The sequence below is a fragment of the Oryctolagus cuniculus genome, chromosome 7 (genome assembly GCF_051225735.1).
Source record: "Oryctolagus cuniculus isolate XC-2025 breed Fujian yellow rabbit chromosome 7, ASM5122573v1, whole genome shotgun sequence".
Taxonomy (NCBI): Eukaryota; Metazoa; Chordata; class Mammalia; order Lagomorpha; family Leporidae; genus Oryctolagus; species Oryctolagus cuniculus.
In genome coordinates this window covers 74,227,187-74,247,373 of record NC_142873.1, presented here as the reverse complement: position 1 = coordinate 74,247,373, position 20,187 = coordinate 74,227,187, and the positions used below count along the sequence as shown (strand labels likewise).

The 20,187-nt window shown below is 38.4% G+C and overlaps 1 protein-coding gene across 2 annotated transcripts in view; it reads right to left on the bottom strand.

The window, feature by feature from the left end:
* DPYD (dihydropyrimidine dehydrogenase) overlaps positions 1-20,187 on the bottom strand; it is a 962,066-nt gene that overhangs the window by 10,346 nt on the left and 931,533 nt on the right. For both annotated transcript variants that reach the window (XM_008264835.4, XM_089337035.1), the window contains exon 21: positions 11,054-11,197. In XM_008264835.4, the coding sequence (XP_008263057.2) occupies positions 11,054-11,197 (144 nt within the window). The remainder of the gene's footprint in view (positions 1-11,053; positions 11,198-20,187) is intronic.

Sequence of the window (20,187 nt, the reverse complement as noted above, 5' to 3'; positions counted from 1 at the left end):
CTCTCTTTTGAGGGATTAAATTTCCAACAAGGCAATTCAATAATTTTTCTGATGTTTTGCTTTTAGTGGAGTGGGATTTTCATCTGAAGTCTGTGAAGGCTTTCGTCGCGACTCTATCTTGCCTGCCCATATTAACCATCGGGTTGCTAGGTCTCTGATGTAGTCCCAGGATAATGTTTCTGTTCTTCTTTCACTTCGCTCCCCGGCAGCTGCTTCCTCCATGCCTCACCCTCGGGTTTGTGGATTGCCACGCGTGTGTATATCTTTTTGACATATACTGCTCCTCTCCAGCCCTTTGATTAGACCTATTTATTCCACACCAGATATGCCTTTCCATTGCCATATTCCGGTCGGGAGCCATCTCTCAACAAATCTTGAGACTTTTGAGACTTCAGAGATTTTTTTTTTTTACCATATTCTGTTCAGTTTTTAAAGTTCAGTTGGAAAATTTTTCATCCACCATTTGGTGGTGTACAGATAATTGAGACTATTAATGTTGCCCCCAGCCTGTTTCTCTAGGATCTTCTGAGAATTGCTGGGCAAGTTCTCTACTATTTTTCTTCCTATGCCATCGCCTTTATGCTCCATGGTATCTAATATGGTCTTACAGTTTTATCTGAGTACTTTCCTCCTTCCCTTCACAATTCAATTGAAAAAATAAACCACTCGATCAGGCTGACTGGTCTCCTGCCAGCACTGTAGTGCCAGTCTTATGAGATGTAGTCCATCTCTTACGAGAAGCAGCAGGAAGAAGAGATGAAAACATCACTAGTGCCCCTAAACCATTCATTTTCCTACCCAGAAATTCAAAGACATTAGAGATACATTCTTGGCTTCATAAAGAGAACGAAAACTCATTCTCATATGGATCAACAGAAGTGGGAAGCATTTGGGGGACTTTATAAGTCTTGGCAGCCTCCCAAGTCTGTGTTATATGCTGCCTGGGAATAAAGCACATTTCTCATGTAGTTGGGCCAAATGTGCACACTGTCACTGCAGCTCTCCTCAGCAAGGAGATGAAACGACTCCTCCAGGAGGCCTTGCCTGGTGTCTTCTCTGTGGCGCAGGTGACCCTACGGACTCAATCAGGAGCGTGTTCAGCAGGTCCTGGTTCATCCTACAGAAGGAAAAATTTTACACCTAGGGCTGGGGGCCAGGTCTCTATTTCTTCTTCCATCCCCTTCTCTCTCCCCTCACCCTTCCTGCACTGTTTTTGATTACATCCTTCCCTGTCAGAATCTCCTTCGTTCTGTTTCCTTCACGCATCAGGAGCTCCAAGGTATGGCAACACACACACGGTGAATGGTGTGTCATTATGACAAGGAAATCAACAAGTGGCAAAGAGAAAGAGGAGACTGACTGGAAGCCGCCAGGCTGCGCCCAGGGCTCCAGATCATTCCTCAGAGCAGGACTGAGGACCTCAGGGGCCATTCTTCATTCCCAGGGCCAGGAGAAGCAGCAAAGCTTGTAGGCCAGCGAGGACTCCAGGCGCTCAAGGAACCACTCGTCACCACGTAACACTGGCACAGCCCCTGCTGACCCTCCAGCTGCCATCCCTAGCAGTTCCATTAGTCTTTTAGATTCTGTGGTTAAGACTGACCAAGAATCCAAGTTATTTTCCTCATGATTGCTTCCCAGTTCTGTCCTTTCTATGAATGCCTATAGAACAAATCACAGCGTTTACCACCTGGATATCACTGCCTGCTTGATCCAGGAGTTGTGCACTGGCTGTGATGTGCCATGGCTGCAGGTTACCGCAAGTATGTTTGAACATTATGCTTTGCAGACATACGTATTTGTTTCTAATTTGTTAGGGAGAGGAGTTGGGGAGTCACGACAGACAGCAGAGGACAGTACTCAAGGGACGAGAGTCTAGAGCTAGACTTTGGATCCAAATCTTTGCTTTGCTCCATCCCAGCTGTGTGACCTTGGGCAAGTCATTTAACCTCTCTGTTTGTCAATTACTTAATCAGTAAAACAGAAATGATAGGGGTACTTCATAAGGTTACTATGAGGATTAAATGAGCTAATTCACAAGCACGTAGCAGTGCTTGAAACCTCCTAAGTACTCAATAAATATTAGCTTTTATTATTAATTCTCTGCTTAATTAACACTCATTTATTAAACTCTATTTTAAATAACACCATCTCTGTGAAGCTTTCCACAATTACCCGAGGCAGAACTAATCCCTTTCACTCCTCTGTTTTCCCAGAGCATTTTGTACATATTTGATTGAACTGTAAATAATTTTTAACATGTGTCTTTCTCCCTTGCTAGACGATGAGCTCCATACGGGTAGATTTCCTACTTTTTAAAATTCATGTTGTATTCTGAGTTTCTACCACAATTCCTGGATCACAGTGAGTGCATAATAAATACATGTCAGTGCTACATTTCCATCGAGATCTCAACAATCCCTCAGCTTTGGACCATGCCCTGTATGTCTTTGGAATCTCCCACAGTCCGTGGCATACTGCTGGTCACATAGCAAATCTTCAATAAATACTTGCTGATTGACTTGACATTGCAACTGCCTACCTCTGAAGCAACAGACCATTAAATCATATCTGAGGCATTTATAAGGAAAAAAGAACAAAAGACAAGATCTATTGAGCATGGCTTGCTTAGAAATAATATTGTCACATTCATAACTAAGGAAGATGGGCTAGATTAGAAACTTGAATGCATGACTGAAAAGCCTGTTCAGACAAGAGGGCTTAGTTAACTTTGCGAGACACTGGGGCTCTTTCTGCAGCAGATGGGGAATAATATACTGTGGTAGCTGAGAGGATAAACAAGGCAGTGTCGTGGAGTTTAAACTATCGAACAGAGGAATCTATAAAGAGGCCAGCAGAGAGGAGGGAAGAAACAAGATAAAATAAACAGATGGGTGGACAGAGAAAATATTAAGCATGAAAACAGACAATCCAGACCCTCCAGGAAAAAGGGACCAGGAAAAAAATATGTCAAGGGCAGAAGAAGCACTGTAGGGAAAACACAACAGCAATAATGAAGCAGCAGAGGTAAATACATGGTGTGCCTGGGTGTGTGTGCTAGGCAAAAATAAATAAATAAAATAAAATAAATGGACAAGAAGCCATGTCTGAGGCACATACAGAGAGAAAATGACTCTGAAAGGGAATGTGGCTGTTAATTTCCATGGGGACTGAACGACCTCACAGCCACATCATCCATATGGGCAAGAGGACAGGGAACTTGTGGCATGGTGGCAATAGCCACGCTTCCTTACATTTGAATAGAACTGTGCTGCATTCAACACTTCACACATATCCTTTCATTTAAAACAATGGAGTTGAGGCTTTCTGACATTGTCTGTCTAGTACCTAATTTCCCTCCCGCTAGTCTCTCCCCTGGATTGTTACAATCGCCTTCCAACTGGGCTCCCTGATCCACCCCTCCCCATCTAGGATCTTCTGTCACCACTGCAGGCAGGAGTCTTTGCAAAAATAAATTTAAAAGAACCCCCCACATGTTCCGTGGAAGGTTTGCCACTTTCCAGGTCTTAGTATTGTCTGTTCTTTCTGTATAGAACACTCTTACACCGTTCATTTCCTCACGTATTCAGGTATATGATCAAATGCCATCTAATCAGCCTCTCAGAAAATTTCTCTTGTCTTAATCTGTTCTATGTTCTCCCTAACACTTGGCTTATTGTGTATTCACTTGTTTACTTGCTATTGTCTGTTTCTCCCTACTAAGATGTAAGCTCCAGGATAGATGAGGTTGTGTGCACTACTGGATTACCACTGACTGTACCAGTACTGCAACATAGTGGTTGCATATTCACAGTTATTGCATGCAGGATGAAGTGGACCCACAGGTGAATATGACAACTATTGCCAGGTAGAGGTTGGAATCTCATCAAATGTTCGTGAGAGACAAACAAGTGAATCAAGGTGTTGCTGGAAAAGCAATCCCTGCTTTCTTTGGCCCATTTCCTACTTCCTAAGACTTTTTTTTTTTTTTTTTTGCTTTCCCCCACACTATCAATTTCTTCTGGAAATTCTGTTTCGTTGAGCACTTCTTTGAATTTTCTTCCTTAGAACTTCGTACTCCCTCCCAGGGTATTAAGTAAAAAATAAGATAATGTATATCAAGCATCTGTGTTTTGTTTGGAACACTGTAGGCAGTTGAAATGTTAATTCTTTCTCCCTTCTATCCTCAGCACAGCCTATAATTAATTGCCTTACTCTTACTGATTTCGATAAAGTCTCAATTTTTATGCCACACCAAAAAAAATTAAATCTAAAGACACTAAGAACAAATGTTGATTCATTTTATTTTTCTTCATCTCAGTCAAACCATCAAAAATCTGGTCATCGTAATCTTATTCTGAACTCCTTACTATCTTTTATACTTCAATATAATGAGTACTGGTAAATCTTAGGGGAAAAATTTATAAGATTTTTATCAATGTTTTCTCGGTCTCCATCAGTGCTACTTACCAAATCCAGGACTACCTGATATTCCTCATTTCCTTACCCTCCCAGTGCCTACCTTGTCTGTGGGTTCCTTAAATGTTACTTCCTTGGTAGCACTGGCCCTGTCAAATTACATTAGGTGTCATTATAAAAAAACATTCCCTAAATCCTTTATCTTTTCCATATAGCTCATACCATGAATGTGATTTTACATCATTAATGAGAATTTTAAAATACCTGTCTCCTTCTCTATTCTCTATGTTTTGTGAGGACAGAGCTTTGTATGTACCAAGAAGCTCAATTCCCAGTGCAATGCTTGTCTCATGGTAAGTATGCAATAACGATTATCTAGAGAATATATAATCTTCCTTAAAACTGCTAACTTGGTTGGCCTCCTGAGCTTTACATTCTCCTACATCTCATTCTTCAGTTCACTTATATTTTGGACAAATGGGAACATACAGTCACCTTAACCTATTATCCTCTGCAATTTGTCCATTCCTAAAATTATACCTTACAGCAAATGACATTTATTTAGGACATATTTGGTATAGGCATCATACTAAAAGCACTTCACACATCCTCTAATTTATAACCCTAGGAAGCAGAGACTTTTAAACATTTATTTCTTTATTTGAAAGGTGGTGTGTGTGTGTGTGCATGTGTGCATGTGTGTGTGTGTGTGTGTGTGTATGTGTGTGTGTGACATGAGGGAGGAGAGAGACAAGTGTGTTGGGTTGTCTGGGTCTCTCACATATGTGACAGGAATCCAAGTTCTTGATTCATCATTTGTTGTTCCCCAAAGTGCACGTCAACAAAAAGCTGTATATGGGCATGGAGCTGAGACTTAAATCCAGGCACTACAAAATGGGATGAGGGCATCTCAATCAGTGTCTAAACCACTATACCAAATGCCTGTCCCTGAGGTAGACATTATTTTTATATCTCCATTTCACAGATTAGGTACAAAAGGAGAGTACACACAGTTACTAAATGGCAGTGCCATAGTTTGAACATAGGCATTGTGACAGAGTAGTCCCTGCTTAGTTCAGGAAACTCTCCTATAACAAATGTCATCTCCTAAAGTCTTACAAACTTTGTTTTGCATTTTGATGAAGGAAATAGCTTCTTAAGGTATTTTAGGTCACTTTCTTTAAACATGACTACTGACTAAAATGATGCTGTTAAGCACAGCCTTTGTTTCATGAGATGTCCCTCCTAGATATGGTTTGAACGCATCTTCTAAAAGTCACGTGTTGGAAACCTATTCTCAAATTCCTATGCTTATGGTATTTGGAGGCAGGACTGTTGGGAAGTCATTAGATGAATTCATGAGGGCAGGGTTCATGATCACCTTGGTGACTATGAAAGAAGACAAAGGGCCATCTGAGGAGCACAACTGTATTGTCCCAGCAGGTGATGCCCTCTGTCATATTATCATGTGATAATGATCCCAGAGCTGAGTAGATCCCAGGGCTACGTTCCTCAACTTCCCAGCCTCTAGAATCATAAACCAATAAACCTGTACTCTTTACAAATTGCCAGTCTCATGCATTTGGTTATGGCAACAGAAAATGGAGTGAGACACACCTATTAATCCAAGATAACCTAATGTATTTTCTGCAATCTAGCCCCTCCCTTCTTGCTAAGGATACAGTTCTTTAGTCATGCCCCTCTGTCATCTTCAGCTTTTCTCTCCTAGCATATAAACACACTCAAGTCTAGATGAATATAGTTTAAATGAGCTAGCCTTTCTCTCTTCTCCATTTCTTTTTCTTATAATCATCCTTCTGGTCTTTCTCAAGTTACTGAAAGATTACTTTGCACACTTTGTTTTTACTGTCTCAATCTTTATTCATTCTTCAATTTACTGCATCCTGGATTCTAGCTTTCAGCACTCCACTGAAACTGCTTATTAAATCAGGGTAGCTAAAACATGATGTGCCTGAAAGCTGTGTAAGGAGTTTACCTTGGGACCATGGCTATAAAGGGAAAATTTTGTAAAATAATTAGATCTGCATTTTGCAAATAATAGTTCTTAATATTTGGAGGATAGATTTTATGAGAATTACAATGAAATCATGAGGTCAGATAATGGAATGTGTATTAGAATTCCAGGTGAGAAGGTGTGACTGCACGATAGACTTGGCAGTATGAATAGAAAAACAGGGAGATGTGAGAAATCAAAAGGTAGATATGAACAGAACAAGTAATGGGATGGAATCTAGACCAAATCACAGGTTTCTGACTTAGGTATTCAAAGTTAAGTAAAAATATTTTTTGATTATCATGTTGGATAAAAATTTAAAAGTTCATTATTAATGAATGTCTAAGAAATGGAATCCCTACTATTTTTGCAGGAATATAAATTTGCACATTCTTTCTGGAGAATAAGTTGGAAATATGTATCAAAAGTCCTAAAATTTCATGACTTATAACTTATAAGTAGTGAATAATAAGAGGTCTACACAAAGATTTCTGTACAAATATACAGATATCATCATTTGTAAAAAGTTTGGGAAACAACCTAATGCTCAACAATAGGTTGACTTTTAAAAATCAATAAATGCATATTGTGAAATACTATAAAATCACTAAAATGATGGAAAACAAAATCATATTCTTTGATGAAAATTCTATGTAAGAATTAAGTATAAATACATTTTCTGTGCCAGTATTACAATATTATACTCAGAGGGCAGGCATTTGGCACAGCAGTTAGGATGCTGCTCCGGATGCTTACATCCGCCTAGTTCAAGTCCTCAGAACTCAGCTTCCAATCCAGTTTGCTTTCTGGGAGATCTAGATTGATTTTTGGGCTCCTGTCTCCGGCCTGGTCCAGCCCTAGCTGTTGTGGATATTTGGGGAGTGAGCCAGCCGACGGAAGATCTCTATCTATCTGCCTTTTAAATAAAATAAAATTAAGTCAATAAAAATCTTAAAAAGAGTACACTGAGGTATAGAAAATTGACTAGAATTTTATAAATCTAAATTTTAATGGTTATTGGACTCTGGGTAACTTTTATATTTATCTTTGTGCTCTTAACATTAAAAGAAAAAGCCAAACAAAACAAAACAAATGAACTTATAGAAGGTCAGGGATGAGGATGGACAGGGGAGAGGGAAAGGGATTTCTTTGTCCAGTAGTTTCATTTTACAGACCTTTTATGAGATATTCTACCTAAATCAAATGATTATTGCTACAAATGTGACAAAATCCCCATGTCTTAATTGCTTTACTAATGACCTTCACATTGTTGCATGTGAGGTCTTCATCTTCCATAAGCTGTTTCTAGATCTATTCCATACATTCTCTAGAAAGAATCCCAAATCTTTGAATTATTTCTCATGAGTCAGTCTTCTGAATTCACTGAACTAGCAATTCTCAGTCTCACCTCCATCTCCTATGTTACTACTTCACTATGTGAAAGTGAAATTATCTAATCTCTGTTTGTCCCTCAATTTTCTCATCTTTAAAATGAGGATAAAGGCAATGCTTATCCTAGGCACTTTAGGTTAAATGTATCATGTACAGTGCTGAGAACATTGTAGGCTTATTAAAGCTGTTGGTAACCAAATACTTCCATAGGTAATACTAGGCAAGAAAACTTCTCTCTGGAAAACCATATTTGAATACAAACAAAATCATATCTTATTAGGGAACAACTACTTAAGTGAAAAATCATAGGGGCCAGTGTTGTGGTGCAGTGGGTTAAGCCATGGCTTGTGATGCTAGCACCCCAAATCAGAGTGCTGGTTCCAGCCCCAGCTTCTCCACTTCCAATCTAGCTTCCTGCTGATACACCTAGGAAGGCAGCATGTGGTGGCCCAAATGCTTGGACCTCTGCTTCCCTAGTGTGAGATCTAGATGGTGTTCTTGGCTCCTAGCTTTGGTCCAGCCCCGTCCTGGATGATGCGGCCATTTGGGGAGTGAACCAGCAGCTGGAAGATATCTCTGTCTTTCCATCTCTCCCTGTAGCTCTGCCTTTCAAATAAATGAATAAATAAATCTTTTAAAATGCAATAAAAAAACCTCATGTTCTAGAGATCAGGCATCATGTGAAGTTACACTGGATCCATGGATATCTCCAGAGAAAAGAATAGACTTCTTTACCTTCCTTCTTCAAAATCACATGCTATCCTTCACTCTAAATAAAGCCTTACAGAAAGCAAGATGGAGTAAACAGTAGTGAGATTTCACTAGAAACTGAGAAAATATACTACAGTAGCTCCTTCATGTGTCAGCACAGACATGGTCTTCTATGCTAGTCCGACAGTATATAATGTCCCTTTTTTTTTTTTTTTTTTTTTTTTTCAGGCAGAGTGGACAGTGAGAGAGAGAGACAGAGAGAAAGGTCTTCCTTTTGCCGTTGGTTCGCCCTCCAATGGCCGCCGCGGCTGGTGCGCTGCGGCCGGCGCACCGCGCTTATCCGATGGCAGGAGCCAGGTGCTTCTCCTGGTCTCCCTTGGGGTGCAGGGCGCAAGCACTTGGGCCATCCTCCACTGCACTCCCTGGCCATAGCAGAGAGCTGGCCTGGAAGAGGGGCAACCAGGACAGAATCCGGCGCCCTGACCGGGACTAGAACCCGGTGTGCAGGCGCCGCAAGGCGGAGGATTAGCCTAGTGAGCCACGGTGCTGGCTAGTATATAATGTCTTAAGGCTTATATAACATATTATACCAGGAGCAGGCACTTCACTCTGGATAACCTTTAAAATGAGGCAACTTACAAGAGGATGCACGTTGAATCACTTTTCTAAGACTCTATCTCTTCTTGATACTTCAGAAACTCTTTACTTCTCTGGCTTCACATTTCATTGGTTTACTTAATTCTTCTAAGTGTGACTTATTTTGAGAGGAGCTAGTACTCTACCAACTTTAATTCAATCACAGTAGGTTTTGGTTTATCCTGTTTTCTCTGTATTTCTAGGTTATCAATGCATTCTTAGAAGTATTAGAGAGCCAGAACAGGTTAAAATGATATCATGCTTTTATATTTCAAATACAAATAATATTTTCTTCTGAAATTTTTACACCTAAAGAAAAGATTCCTACATACAGAGATTTGACATTTAATTCAAACTAATTAAGAAGAGAGAGAGAGAGCCAGGAGAATTCCCACTTAACTTCACATCACATAATGATCATAGCCAAACAGAAGGGAAACATGGCTTATGAAGGATTTGGCCTACCTCTCCCATTAGTGCATTAAGTTTTTCCATAAGGATCATGCATCTAACTGGACAGGAAAAGTTCAGCCCAGCAGTTGAGGCTATACTGCTGCCCATCTTATTTGGAATTACAGCCGCGAAGTGATTAGGGTCAGTCATGTCTAGGTTTCCTTTCAGAACTTTGCATTGCTTAAATGTTCTAACATCAACTCTAAACTCCACTATTGTTAGCATATGACCCATTTTATTTTTCTCATGGGTAGAGGGGATTTTTAATGGTTCAAATCTCCAGGTGACTACCAAAAAATTAATTTTAGCAAGGTGTACTTGAGAATACCTAAGAACAAGCTTTTTAGTTGATGTTGCAAACAGAAAACAAAGGCTGGAGGAGAGTGTCCTTCACATAGGAGTGACAGCTGCAGTAACTGCAAACCACATTTCAGTGATGGCAATTTCAGAGAAAATGCCATCCAATAAAATACTGTATTCCCCATTGGGGCCGCTTTAAAGTAAGTCTACCTTGTGGGGACAGAGAGCAGGAGAAGAATGGGCGTGGCTACAAAAGGGTAACCTCTGAGACTCTGGTGGTGATGAACTGTTCTGTATCTTGAGTAGAGTGGTGGGTGAATGCACAACCTATATGTATTTGAAAAAAAGTGCACACAACTCAATACAAACACACACACACACACACACACAAAGATACATAGACATAAAACTGGAGAAATTGAATTAGGATTGGCAAATGGTTTCTTCTGAAATTTCTACATATAAGGAAAAGATGATCATATAATAACCATAGCCCAACAGTATCCTGGTTGTGATTTCATACTATACCAGCTGGGAAATAGGATAAAGTGCAGGAGACTTCTGTTTAATTTCTTACAATGGCATGTGGAGCTACATTTCTTTCAAAACAGAAAGTTTAAGAAAAAAAGAAATGTAACATGCAAATAGAATTCTGTCTTATTGGTAATCTTCACTATTTTCCAGAAAATAACCTCTTTAGAACTAAATGAGAGTATAGTTTTTCCAAAGGCCAAATCAGAGAAAGTTTTCCCATAATGTGAAGTATCATATTGAAATAGATGATGCATATTGATAATGAAGTTATACTTCATGACTAATATGAAATTTCTTGGAGTTAACTATGGGTTAAGGTAATTTTTGAAAGACTACAAGTTCTCCTTAATATCTTGCTACATTTTTTACTATATAAAAATTTCTATAAAACACATAATTGACAGTACTCTAAAAATATAAAATATATAACTAAAAGTTTAAAAATCCAAATAAAATTATTCTATAGTTGAATTGCATTTTACAATAGAAGTTTAGAAACAATTTAGCAATATATTTAAACAGTAAGTAATTATTTAAACCATTATGTATATTTAATGAGTAAAATAATCATATTTATAAATTTGGCTTAATTTTTACCTTGATGGTAGGAACAGGCTTTTTGGGGATAAAATAATTTTTCTTGAGTGGTGAAAAATCTGCTTTTTGTTCTTTTAGCCTAATCTTGTTTTCAGCTATGATTTTCTTGCGCTGTTCAAGATAAGGTCCAAAACTTGGCAGTTTCTAAAAGGAAAACACACAAAGAGGAAAGCATGGTAATTCACAGAAAAGACAAGTGGGAGGACATGACCTCATATATATCATCGGCACACAAATGCGTGGTTTGGGATTGTTTCAGGTATCTGCAGGTAGGTCTTCATGAACCCTGGGACCCCAGTGTTCCAGGCCTAAGATTCCATTCAGCATTAGAAGGAAAACAAGAGCACAATACTCTATCCAAGATTATGCCTTGGATCTACGCTTGTTAATTAAAATACATTTCTCAGTGGAATAAAGCTCCCAATGGTAAACCAAATCCATCCACTTAAAACAATAGCTATTAGTTAAAACATTTGTTTGGCTTGTATAGACAGAAGGTGAAACCTATTGATGCTTTTTTTCCCCTTCATCAGGTTTCTAGCAGGATATAGACACAGCATAGGCCCTGACAAATGTTTTTGTCAATAGCAGAGGTATTTTGCCAAAGTTCTAATCTGTATCTCTATTTTATTGTGTTCAAATTCTTACTACATCTCTTTAAAGATTGTAACTAATGTTGATTGCAGTTTACTGGAATGGCTGAAAAACAAAATGGTAAAAATATTGATTTCTCTGTGCAGAAAATAAATTTTATTTTGCATGAAAGAGGCAAAAATAGAAATGAAATGCAGAAGACAAATTGTAATGCTTAAACTCTATCAGCATTCAACATCACATCACAGCTTTAAATCTCAAGGTTATTCAATAGTATTTTACAAAGTTCATTTCGAAAGATACCTGGGCGTCATGGAAAAATGCTAAGTGGTTTCAAGTTAACACGAAAATGCCCTCATACCATTCATTATCACACAATTATTTCCTCTTCACTTTGTCCTTCCCCTCTGCTCGAACCTTTGATCCTCACTTTTACCGACACACGACACACATTGCTGGTGACAGACACCACTGAATTCCAAATGTTTTGTGTCCGCCTGTAACCTGGAATTGCTAGGTCTCTTTTATAAGACTGCAAAAACACACTTTCTCTCCTGCAGAATAAAGCCCATTTATCTAGCTGATGGAGGTTTGGAAAACTACAGCACTCCAAGGTCATCCTGATCTCTGACCTAGCAAGTACTTTGGTGAAAAATCACACTTGTTTCAAAACACCCGGCCTCCACTTGCCAGGTTGCATAATGTCCCAGGAAAATGAGTTCTCTGGTCCTCTAGAGGTCTCAGTGTGGTAAGTAAACTGAACTCAAACCGTGTTCCAAGCAAGCCACACTGCAACCTGCAATTGTGAATTTATATTAGCAATAAACAGATTTCTGTGGCAATATCTAAGACTGTTAGCTCCATTATCAATTTACTATAATTATGTCAACAAGTCAAGTCAGTGGAAACAATGTCATGAATGCAAAATTAATTCATATACAATTAGACTAGAACTGTGTACTTCATCTGTATACCTTAATGCTTTACTAAATTATAATATTTAATACTTGCAATAAAGTAAGATGATATGATGGGAGGAGAGCATGTTTTGCATCTCTAACTATAACCAAGAGGTGCTGACTTGATAGAAGCATAAGTAAATAAGAGTATGAAACAAATCCTCAACACTAATCACATATGTCAGCCTCCTCAATATAGAAAAGATAATACGTGTTTGAAAGGTGCTCTCATAAAATGATCTTTTTCCTGGGGCAGATGAGGTGTTAGGGATTACACTCAGTGCCAAAGACATGCCCTTGAGGTCCAGATAACACCTCATATGGTGGTGAACGCATGTCCACATGATATAAATCTTGTCTGAATGTCGCCTTCTCACTTTTCTTATACATCAAGGGCACCTAAGTCCTAATCTTCTATTCTTGAAGATTATCAAGAATGGTTAAGTGTTGAAACACATGACCTGTGGTCCCAGCAGGCCCTTCGTGTTAGCAAGTTCCATACAAATCTGAACCAAATCCTCATTCCCTGGTTTGATCTCACCTCACTCAATACTGTTTAATTCCACCTGAGAGCTTTGTCAAGCCTGTATGAACGAAATTCTTCTTGGAAATTTATTAACTGTCATTTTTGAAGCATAATTCAGAATAAAATTTTTTTTCCATTTAGATAATTCTTTATCCAAATGGAGAGAAAAAGCATGTGATTAAGTTAAAGCAGCAACAATTTCAAATTGTTGCAACGACTGTAATAATAGCAATGATAATATGATAAAAATAAAAATGCTTAGTATTTGAAAGTCCCTTGCTGCTGAATGGAATACAGTGAGTAAACAGCTATCGGCTCCATGTTCTCCATGTTTTCTTTTTTTTGTTTGTTTTTTAATTTTGCACTGGCTGATCACACTGGCCATATACAAATGTCAGGCAGCATTTCTATGGCCAAAAGTGCCATGGTTGTAATGTGTTAATCTTTTATAATTAGTCCTAAACAGACATTCTCAATAGAATACAGAGATTGTTATAGGATTTTCCTTGTGCGTAGGTTAGAAGAATTAATGACAGAAAACTGTTGCCAGATTTCTCTTCAGTTTGAAGGTCCACATACACACAATACCAGTAACTGCTCCCTCAACTTCCCACCAGGCATCTCCAAATAAAACTGTGCTCATCTGTGTGCAATTCCTCACTGCCATGTGGCAAGTCCAGAGCTAAGGTAGACTGTTAGCTTCCCAAACATCAAGACTGCCATAGGCATCTTGTTTCCTCATTTAGTACAGACAGAGTTTTAAGTGCTCCCTTATTTTAAAACTGTACTGTTTGCATTCAAGTGGCTCTAGGATTTTTGGTACTGGACATTTTAAAGGTCACGTTTTCTTAAGATATATTAAAAAAAAAATCGATTGTCTCCTGCATTAGAGGATCACTTTTACACACACTATATGGAGGTATATGTTATGTTCTGATCTTGCCCCAAAAAAACAAAACTAACAAAAAAAACACAGAGAGCAAAACGAAGCTAAGAAAAGGTGAAGATGAACGCACAGTTAGCTGCTGCGTGTGTGTGCAATCAGTGATGATTAATAAAGCATTTAGTTCAAATCTCGGCCAGAACATATAGTTAATTGATTTCCTATTGCAGGAGAAGCAGCAGCAGGGCCTGGCGGAGGCAGCAGCAGGAGCTTCTCCTCTTCATTCATTATTTTCTTACAGAGAAAGTTGCAGCCTGCGGTAACTCAGAGAGGTTTTGAGCGTCATGCTATATTTCTTAAACAAAAGAAAAAGTTCTTTAGGACTCTCGAAAGCTGCTTTGCTACTGATGAACTGAACAAAGCTCAGAAATGGTGTGATTTTTGTTTCAATAGTTTCCAGGGATTCATCATTGATGAATTTATTCTCTCCAGAAAAGCTAAATCCTACTCATTTAAAGATAACAGTATCTCACACTAAAACTGTCTCTATCCAGATATAAAAAGCATTACATTGCCGATGGAAAAGTGACAACAGAATGAATCAACAATGATACCTTAAGCCTGAGAAGCTTTGAGGTAAAGAAGTGTATTTGGATTATAATTTATTCGTAGATCAATCTAAAGGTAATTGAGCATATTATGAAGTAGAAAGGGGTTCTTGTTTCTAATAGAAGTAGGCACTGGTGTCTTCCAGTTTAACTGCATAATTTTTATGAGAATAGAAGTAAGTAGGCTAATAGCCCTAGTCTATACTACTGTGCTAGATCATCAATGTTTTCTTAATCATCATCTCTGACCTGACTGGAAACAATAACAGAAGGAAAGTAACTACTTTAGTGTCTAATTGGTAATAACATGAAAAGATAAACAGATTTCAGGTTTCTACTGAGTGATATATATATATATTTATATATACATAGAGGAATATGGATATGTGTATCTAAGACTTACCTGCTTTTTGTGTATATATGTAATTATGTGCATATACTATGATAGACTGAAGGATAAAGACTATAAAGAATATATTTGACTATATTTCACAACTATGTAAAAGTTGACTTTTTAAAAACATATATGTTCTTTCATGGCACTATTAGTCTTTTAACATTTCTTCAACCCATTAGAATTTCAAATGTCTTTGCTGGACCTTTTCCTATGCTACCTTAGAAGCTAAATACTTTCCACATGGGGTGTGTGTGTGTGTGTGTGTGTGTGTATAGTTACATTTAAATTAATTTTATAAGTATCTCTTACTATTCATTAAGGACTGGTGTCAGACTGAATTATTGCTATAGCTTGAATCTGATTTGTTTCCCTAAACTCTTTGCAGGAGTTTAAACTATGAAGTATTATGCTTATGGTATCCAGGGTAGAAAGTTAATCGGACTGTGTGGTTTAGAGATGTACCTTTGGATTAAACAGATTAGATAAGGTCATTAGGGTGGACCCCCAATGATTAAATATAGGTGGTTTTATAAGGATGGGGAGCGAAGCCACCCAGATACAGACAGACACATTCACCTGCTATCGGTTGTCATGTGGTGGTCTGCACTGCCTTGGGAATCTGTCATCAAGAAAGCCATGGCCAGATGAGGTCCCAAGACCTTGTACCATCAGAACTGTGAGCCACAATAAGCTTATAAACTTAGCCTGCCTCAAATATTTCATTACAGTAACAAGAAACCGAATAATAAATTATTTATATTTTTGAAGTTACCCAAAATATTATTTATCAAAGTCACTCCAAAACTGAACTGAAATTGAATAATCAACACTTCAAGAGAAAAACAAAGAGAATAAGTTCTGTTCAGAGTTGAAATTTTAAAAATTCAATAAGAAAATTGTACTAGTTTTGTATATATGAAATTTATAGAAAGTGGGAGTATTGTGGTTGAATGGTTAGGAGCATAGTTCCCTTGAGACTGTTTTGTCATCTGAAAAATGACCATTGTGAGATTAAAATGAAATAATGCACATAAAATTCCTAATGTACCCTAATTTCAATCACTGTTCTCTCAGCACGATGCAAGGACTCATGGGGGATAGAGATGAGGACTCTGTTTTCTGTTCTCAATGTTTGAATTCCATTATTTTTCTTCATCCCACCAAGAAACTGTGAAATTATCAGCTATACTGTTGTACTTGACACTGGTTTTTATATCAAACTCAGTTTTAACATGGCTTAGATTCAGAAACTCAGATTATTTTCCTATATTTAATTGGCATGTAATTCTTCATCACTAATATAACACTAAGTCATTTTTGATGATATTACTAGGTTTGAACAGTGGAAAACAATAAGAGGATACAGAGAAAAATATATTACAAGTTATCATGTTATGTGATGCTCAATTGTGCAAATGGGACACTAAAGTTGGATCTGCAAAGTATATGAAATATGACCATTTGTTAACTTGATAATTTTTTAAATTTTATTTAATGAATATAAATTTACAAAGTACAGCTTATGGATTACAATGCCCCCCCCATAAATTCCCTCCCACCCGCAACCCTCCCCTTTCCCACTCCCTCTCCCCTTCCATTCACATCAAGATTCATTTTCGATTCTCTTGATATACAGAAGATCAGTTTAGCATACATTAAGTAAAGATTTCAACAGTTTGCTCCCACACAGAAACACAAAGTGAAAAATACTGTTTGAGTACTAGTTATAGCATTAAATCACAATGTACAGCACATTAAGGACAGAGATCCTACATAAGGAGTAAGTGCACAGTGACTCCTGTTGTTGACTTAACAAATTGACACTCTTGTTTATGGCATCAGTAATCACCCTAGGCTCTTGTCATGAGTTGCCAAGGCTATGGAAGCCTTTTGAGTTCACCGACTCTGATCATATTTAGACAAGGTCGTAGTCAGAGTGGAAGTTCTTTCCTCCCTTCAGAGAAAGGTACCTCCTTCTTTGATGGCCCATTCTTTCCACTGGGATCTCACTTGTGGAGATCTTTCATTTAGGTCATTTTATTTTTTTTGCCAGAGTATCTTGGCTTTCCATGCCTGAAATACTCTCATGGGCTTTTCAGCCGGATCCGCATGCCTTAAGGGCTGATTCTGAGGCCAGAGTGCTGTTTAGGACATCTGCCATTCTATGAGTCTGCTGTGTATCTCGCTTCCCATGTTGGATCGTTCTCTCCCTTTTTGATTCTATCAGTTAGTATTTGCAGACACTAGTCTTGTTTATGTGATCCCTTTGACTCTTTTCCTATCATTATGATCAATTGTGAACAGAAATTGATCACCTGGACTAGTGAGATGGCATTGGTGCATGCCACCTTGATGGGATTGAATTGGAATCCCCTGGTACGTTTCTAACTCTACCATTTGGGGCAAGTCAGCTTGAGCATGTCCCAATTTGTACATCTCTTCCCTCTCTTATTCCTACTCTTATATTTAACAGCGATCACCTTTCAGTTAAGTTTCAACACTTAAGAATAACTGTGTATTGATTACAGAATTCAACCAAAAATATTAAGTAGAACAAACAAAAAAAATACTAAGAGGGATAATGTATTAAGTTGTTCATCAACAGTCAGGGCAAGGGCTGATCAAGTCACCGTTTCTCATAGTGTTCATTTCACTTTAACAGGTTTCCTTTTTGGTGCTCGGTTAGTTACCTGTTAAAGTTAACTTGATAATTTAAGCATGCAACTATTGATAAAAAATCCGATGTCTAAATCAGTCAAAAGTAATTATGGTTCATGTTTCACAGTGAAAGTAGAAAGCCAGCATTCACATAGCAGTTAGGCTACTGCTTTAGGAGTCAAAATTGCATGAAAATCACCATTTTGTACTCATTAGCTTTATGACTCTGAGCCAATTACTTAACTATTCTGCTACTAATTTTTCTTATTAATGAAATGAGGATGACAGGATCTAACTCATGATGTTGGTATAAGCATGAAATGGAAGAATGTTTGTAAAATGCACGCCTGCCAATTTAGTTCCATAAACTGAACTGCTTATACTGCTTATATTTCATTGTGTACTGTGCTCTGTATTTCCTTGTTCATGTTTTTCTTCTTCTAGGAATGCCCCATCCTCACCTTTGTTACCAGGCACATGCCAATCTGGCTTCATAGCACCTGGTTTACTGATCCCATTCTTTGCCCGTGTTAGAGGCCTCTCCCAGTTTTCCAGAGTACCTTGGGCATATTTTAATCCTTTCACCTACTAAACTGACTCATTACTATGAGACTTTGCTTCCATCTTTTCTACTTGAGAGCCTGGAGAGGTAGTTTTTGCCCCAGTACATAGTAAGTGCTCAATATATTTTTAAAAACTTAACAAATGAATAAATGAATGCTTTGAATGTATCATAAAGATTGCTTATTGTTTGAAATGTCCAATAATCCCAAAAATTACTTTCAGAAAGAAATTAAATGATGTAAACAAGACTTTCAATGTTAAAAATGATGCATGGTAAAAAACAATTGTCCTTACACAACAACTGTGATCCATAAATTCAAAAAACATTTCTAAAGTGAAAGACATTTGAAATCTATATATAAAAGACAGTCTGTGACCTTAAAGAGCCTATAGTTAATAAGAATTGCAATAGCCGGTGACAAGGGCTGTGGCAGAGGTGACGCAGGCTGTTATATGAGCAGTGACAATGTGTACCTAAGTCAGGTTGAGGGGTCAGAGATTTTCTTGAGGAGGTGACATCTGAGCTAAGATCTGAAGGATAAGGTGAAGGCAGGATGGCAAGAAGTGCAGAGGGAGACGTGAGGGTCAGGGAAGGGGAAGGGGATCCTCCAGGTGGAAGAAGCAGCAGAGGCAGAAGGGTGACATTTTGGAAGAGACACCGGGCAACAAACAGTCTGCCTTGCATTTAGTAAAGTACAAGAGGGCAAGGTGCTTCCTTGTGACAAGCTAGCAGAGCACATTTTATTGTGAAGTGACAAAGTTGGAAAGTGTATTAGGAAGAACGTCAATCAAGAGAAGAAAAACCAACATCAATAGCATGCCAGTGAGATACAATAGCAGTAGGACTTGCTTTTCGCCAAATGCTGTTCAGGTGCTGGGGCTTGGGGCCACAGAGTCAAACAGGATGGGAGGCTGCACTGAGCCTTGTGAGGAAGACTGACTCCATATTAAAAGGAACAGCATAAGCAAGTTAATTTTGAAATAGCATTTAAATGATTCATATCAGGTTTCTCTAAAGAAAGAAACTGTCATACTTAAAGCAGTAACTTGTAAAGCAACGCCTTTATATTGGGTTTGGGAAAGGCAGATCTGGACTACAGTGGAAGAGAATATCAACGGGAGGTCAGATTGGAGAGTGTGGGACTTCAGTGAGAGCAGGGTGACCTGCAGGATGGAATCTTGAACAACTCGCAGCAGTCTCCAGAGGGCTGGGCCCGGGTGCCTGCAGCTGACACCTGGGTGTCACAGGAGAAGTGGGGTACGTGGAGGAAGAGCTGCACGAACGCTCTGATGTAACCAAGACCCAGCGGGCAGCGGGTTCCATCTAACAGAACAGGAAAGGAAAGGCTTTATGGTGGAGGAAGGATTTCCACCATGATCAAAGACTTTAAAAGGGGGAAGGAAAGGAAAGCAAAATAAAATGGAGTGAAGAAACTACAAATGGATCTCACTCTACTATGGCTAAAGTAAAGAAAGTGACTGAGGATACTAGGAGATAAATCCTGGCAAACGACGGCAAGTTCTGAATTCTGAGCAAAGCAGTTTGGATTTTATTCTTTAGGTCATAGGGCAGTACCAGATACAGGAAACTATGTGACTAGATCTTTGTGGAAGCAGAAGGAAGGGTGAATTTTGAGATGCTTACTATGGCAGAAAGAACAAAATAATTCACTGTTGAAGATAGGATTCTGCTAAACTGATCTTCTGTATATAAAGAGAATCGAAAATGAATCTTGATGTGAATGGAAGGGGAGAGGGAGTGGGAAAGGGGAGGGTTGTGGGTGGGAGGGACGTTATGGGGGGGAAGCCATTGTAATCCATAAGCTGTACTTTGGAAATTTATATTCATTAAATAAAAGTTTGAAAGAAAAAAAAAAGAAAAAAAAAGAAGATAGGATTCTGGTAGAAGCAAGAGAGTGAAGTAGATGATCTGTAGGATTATCAT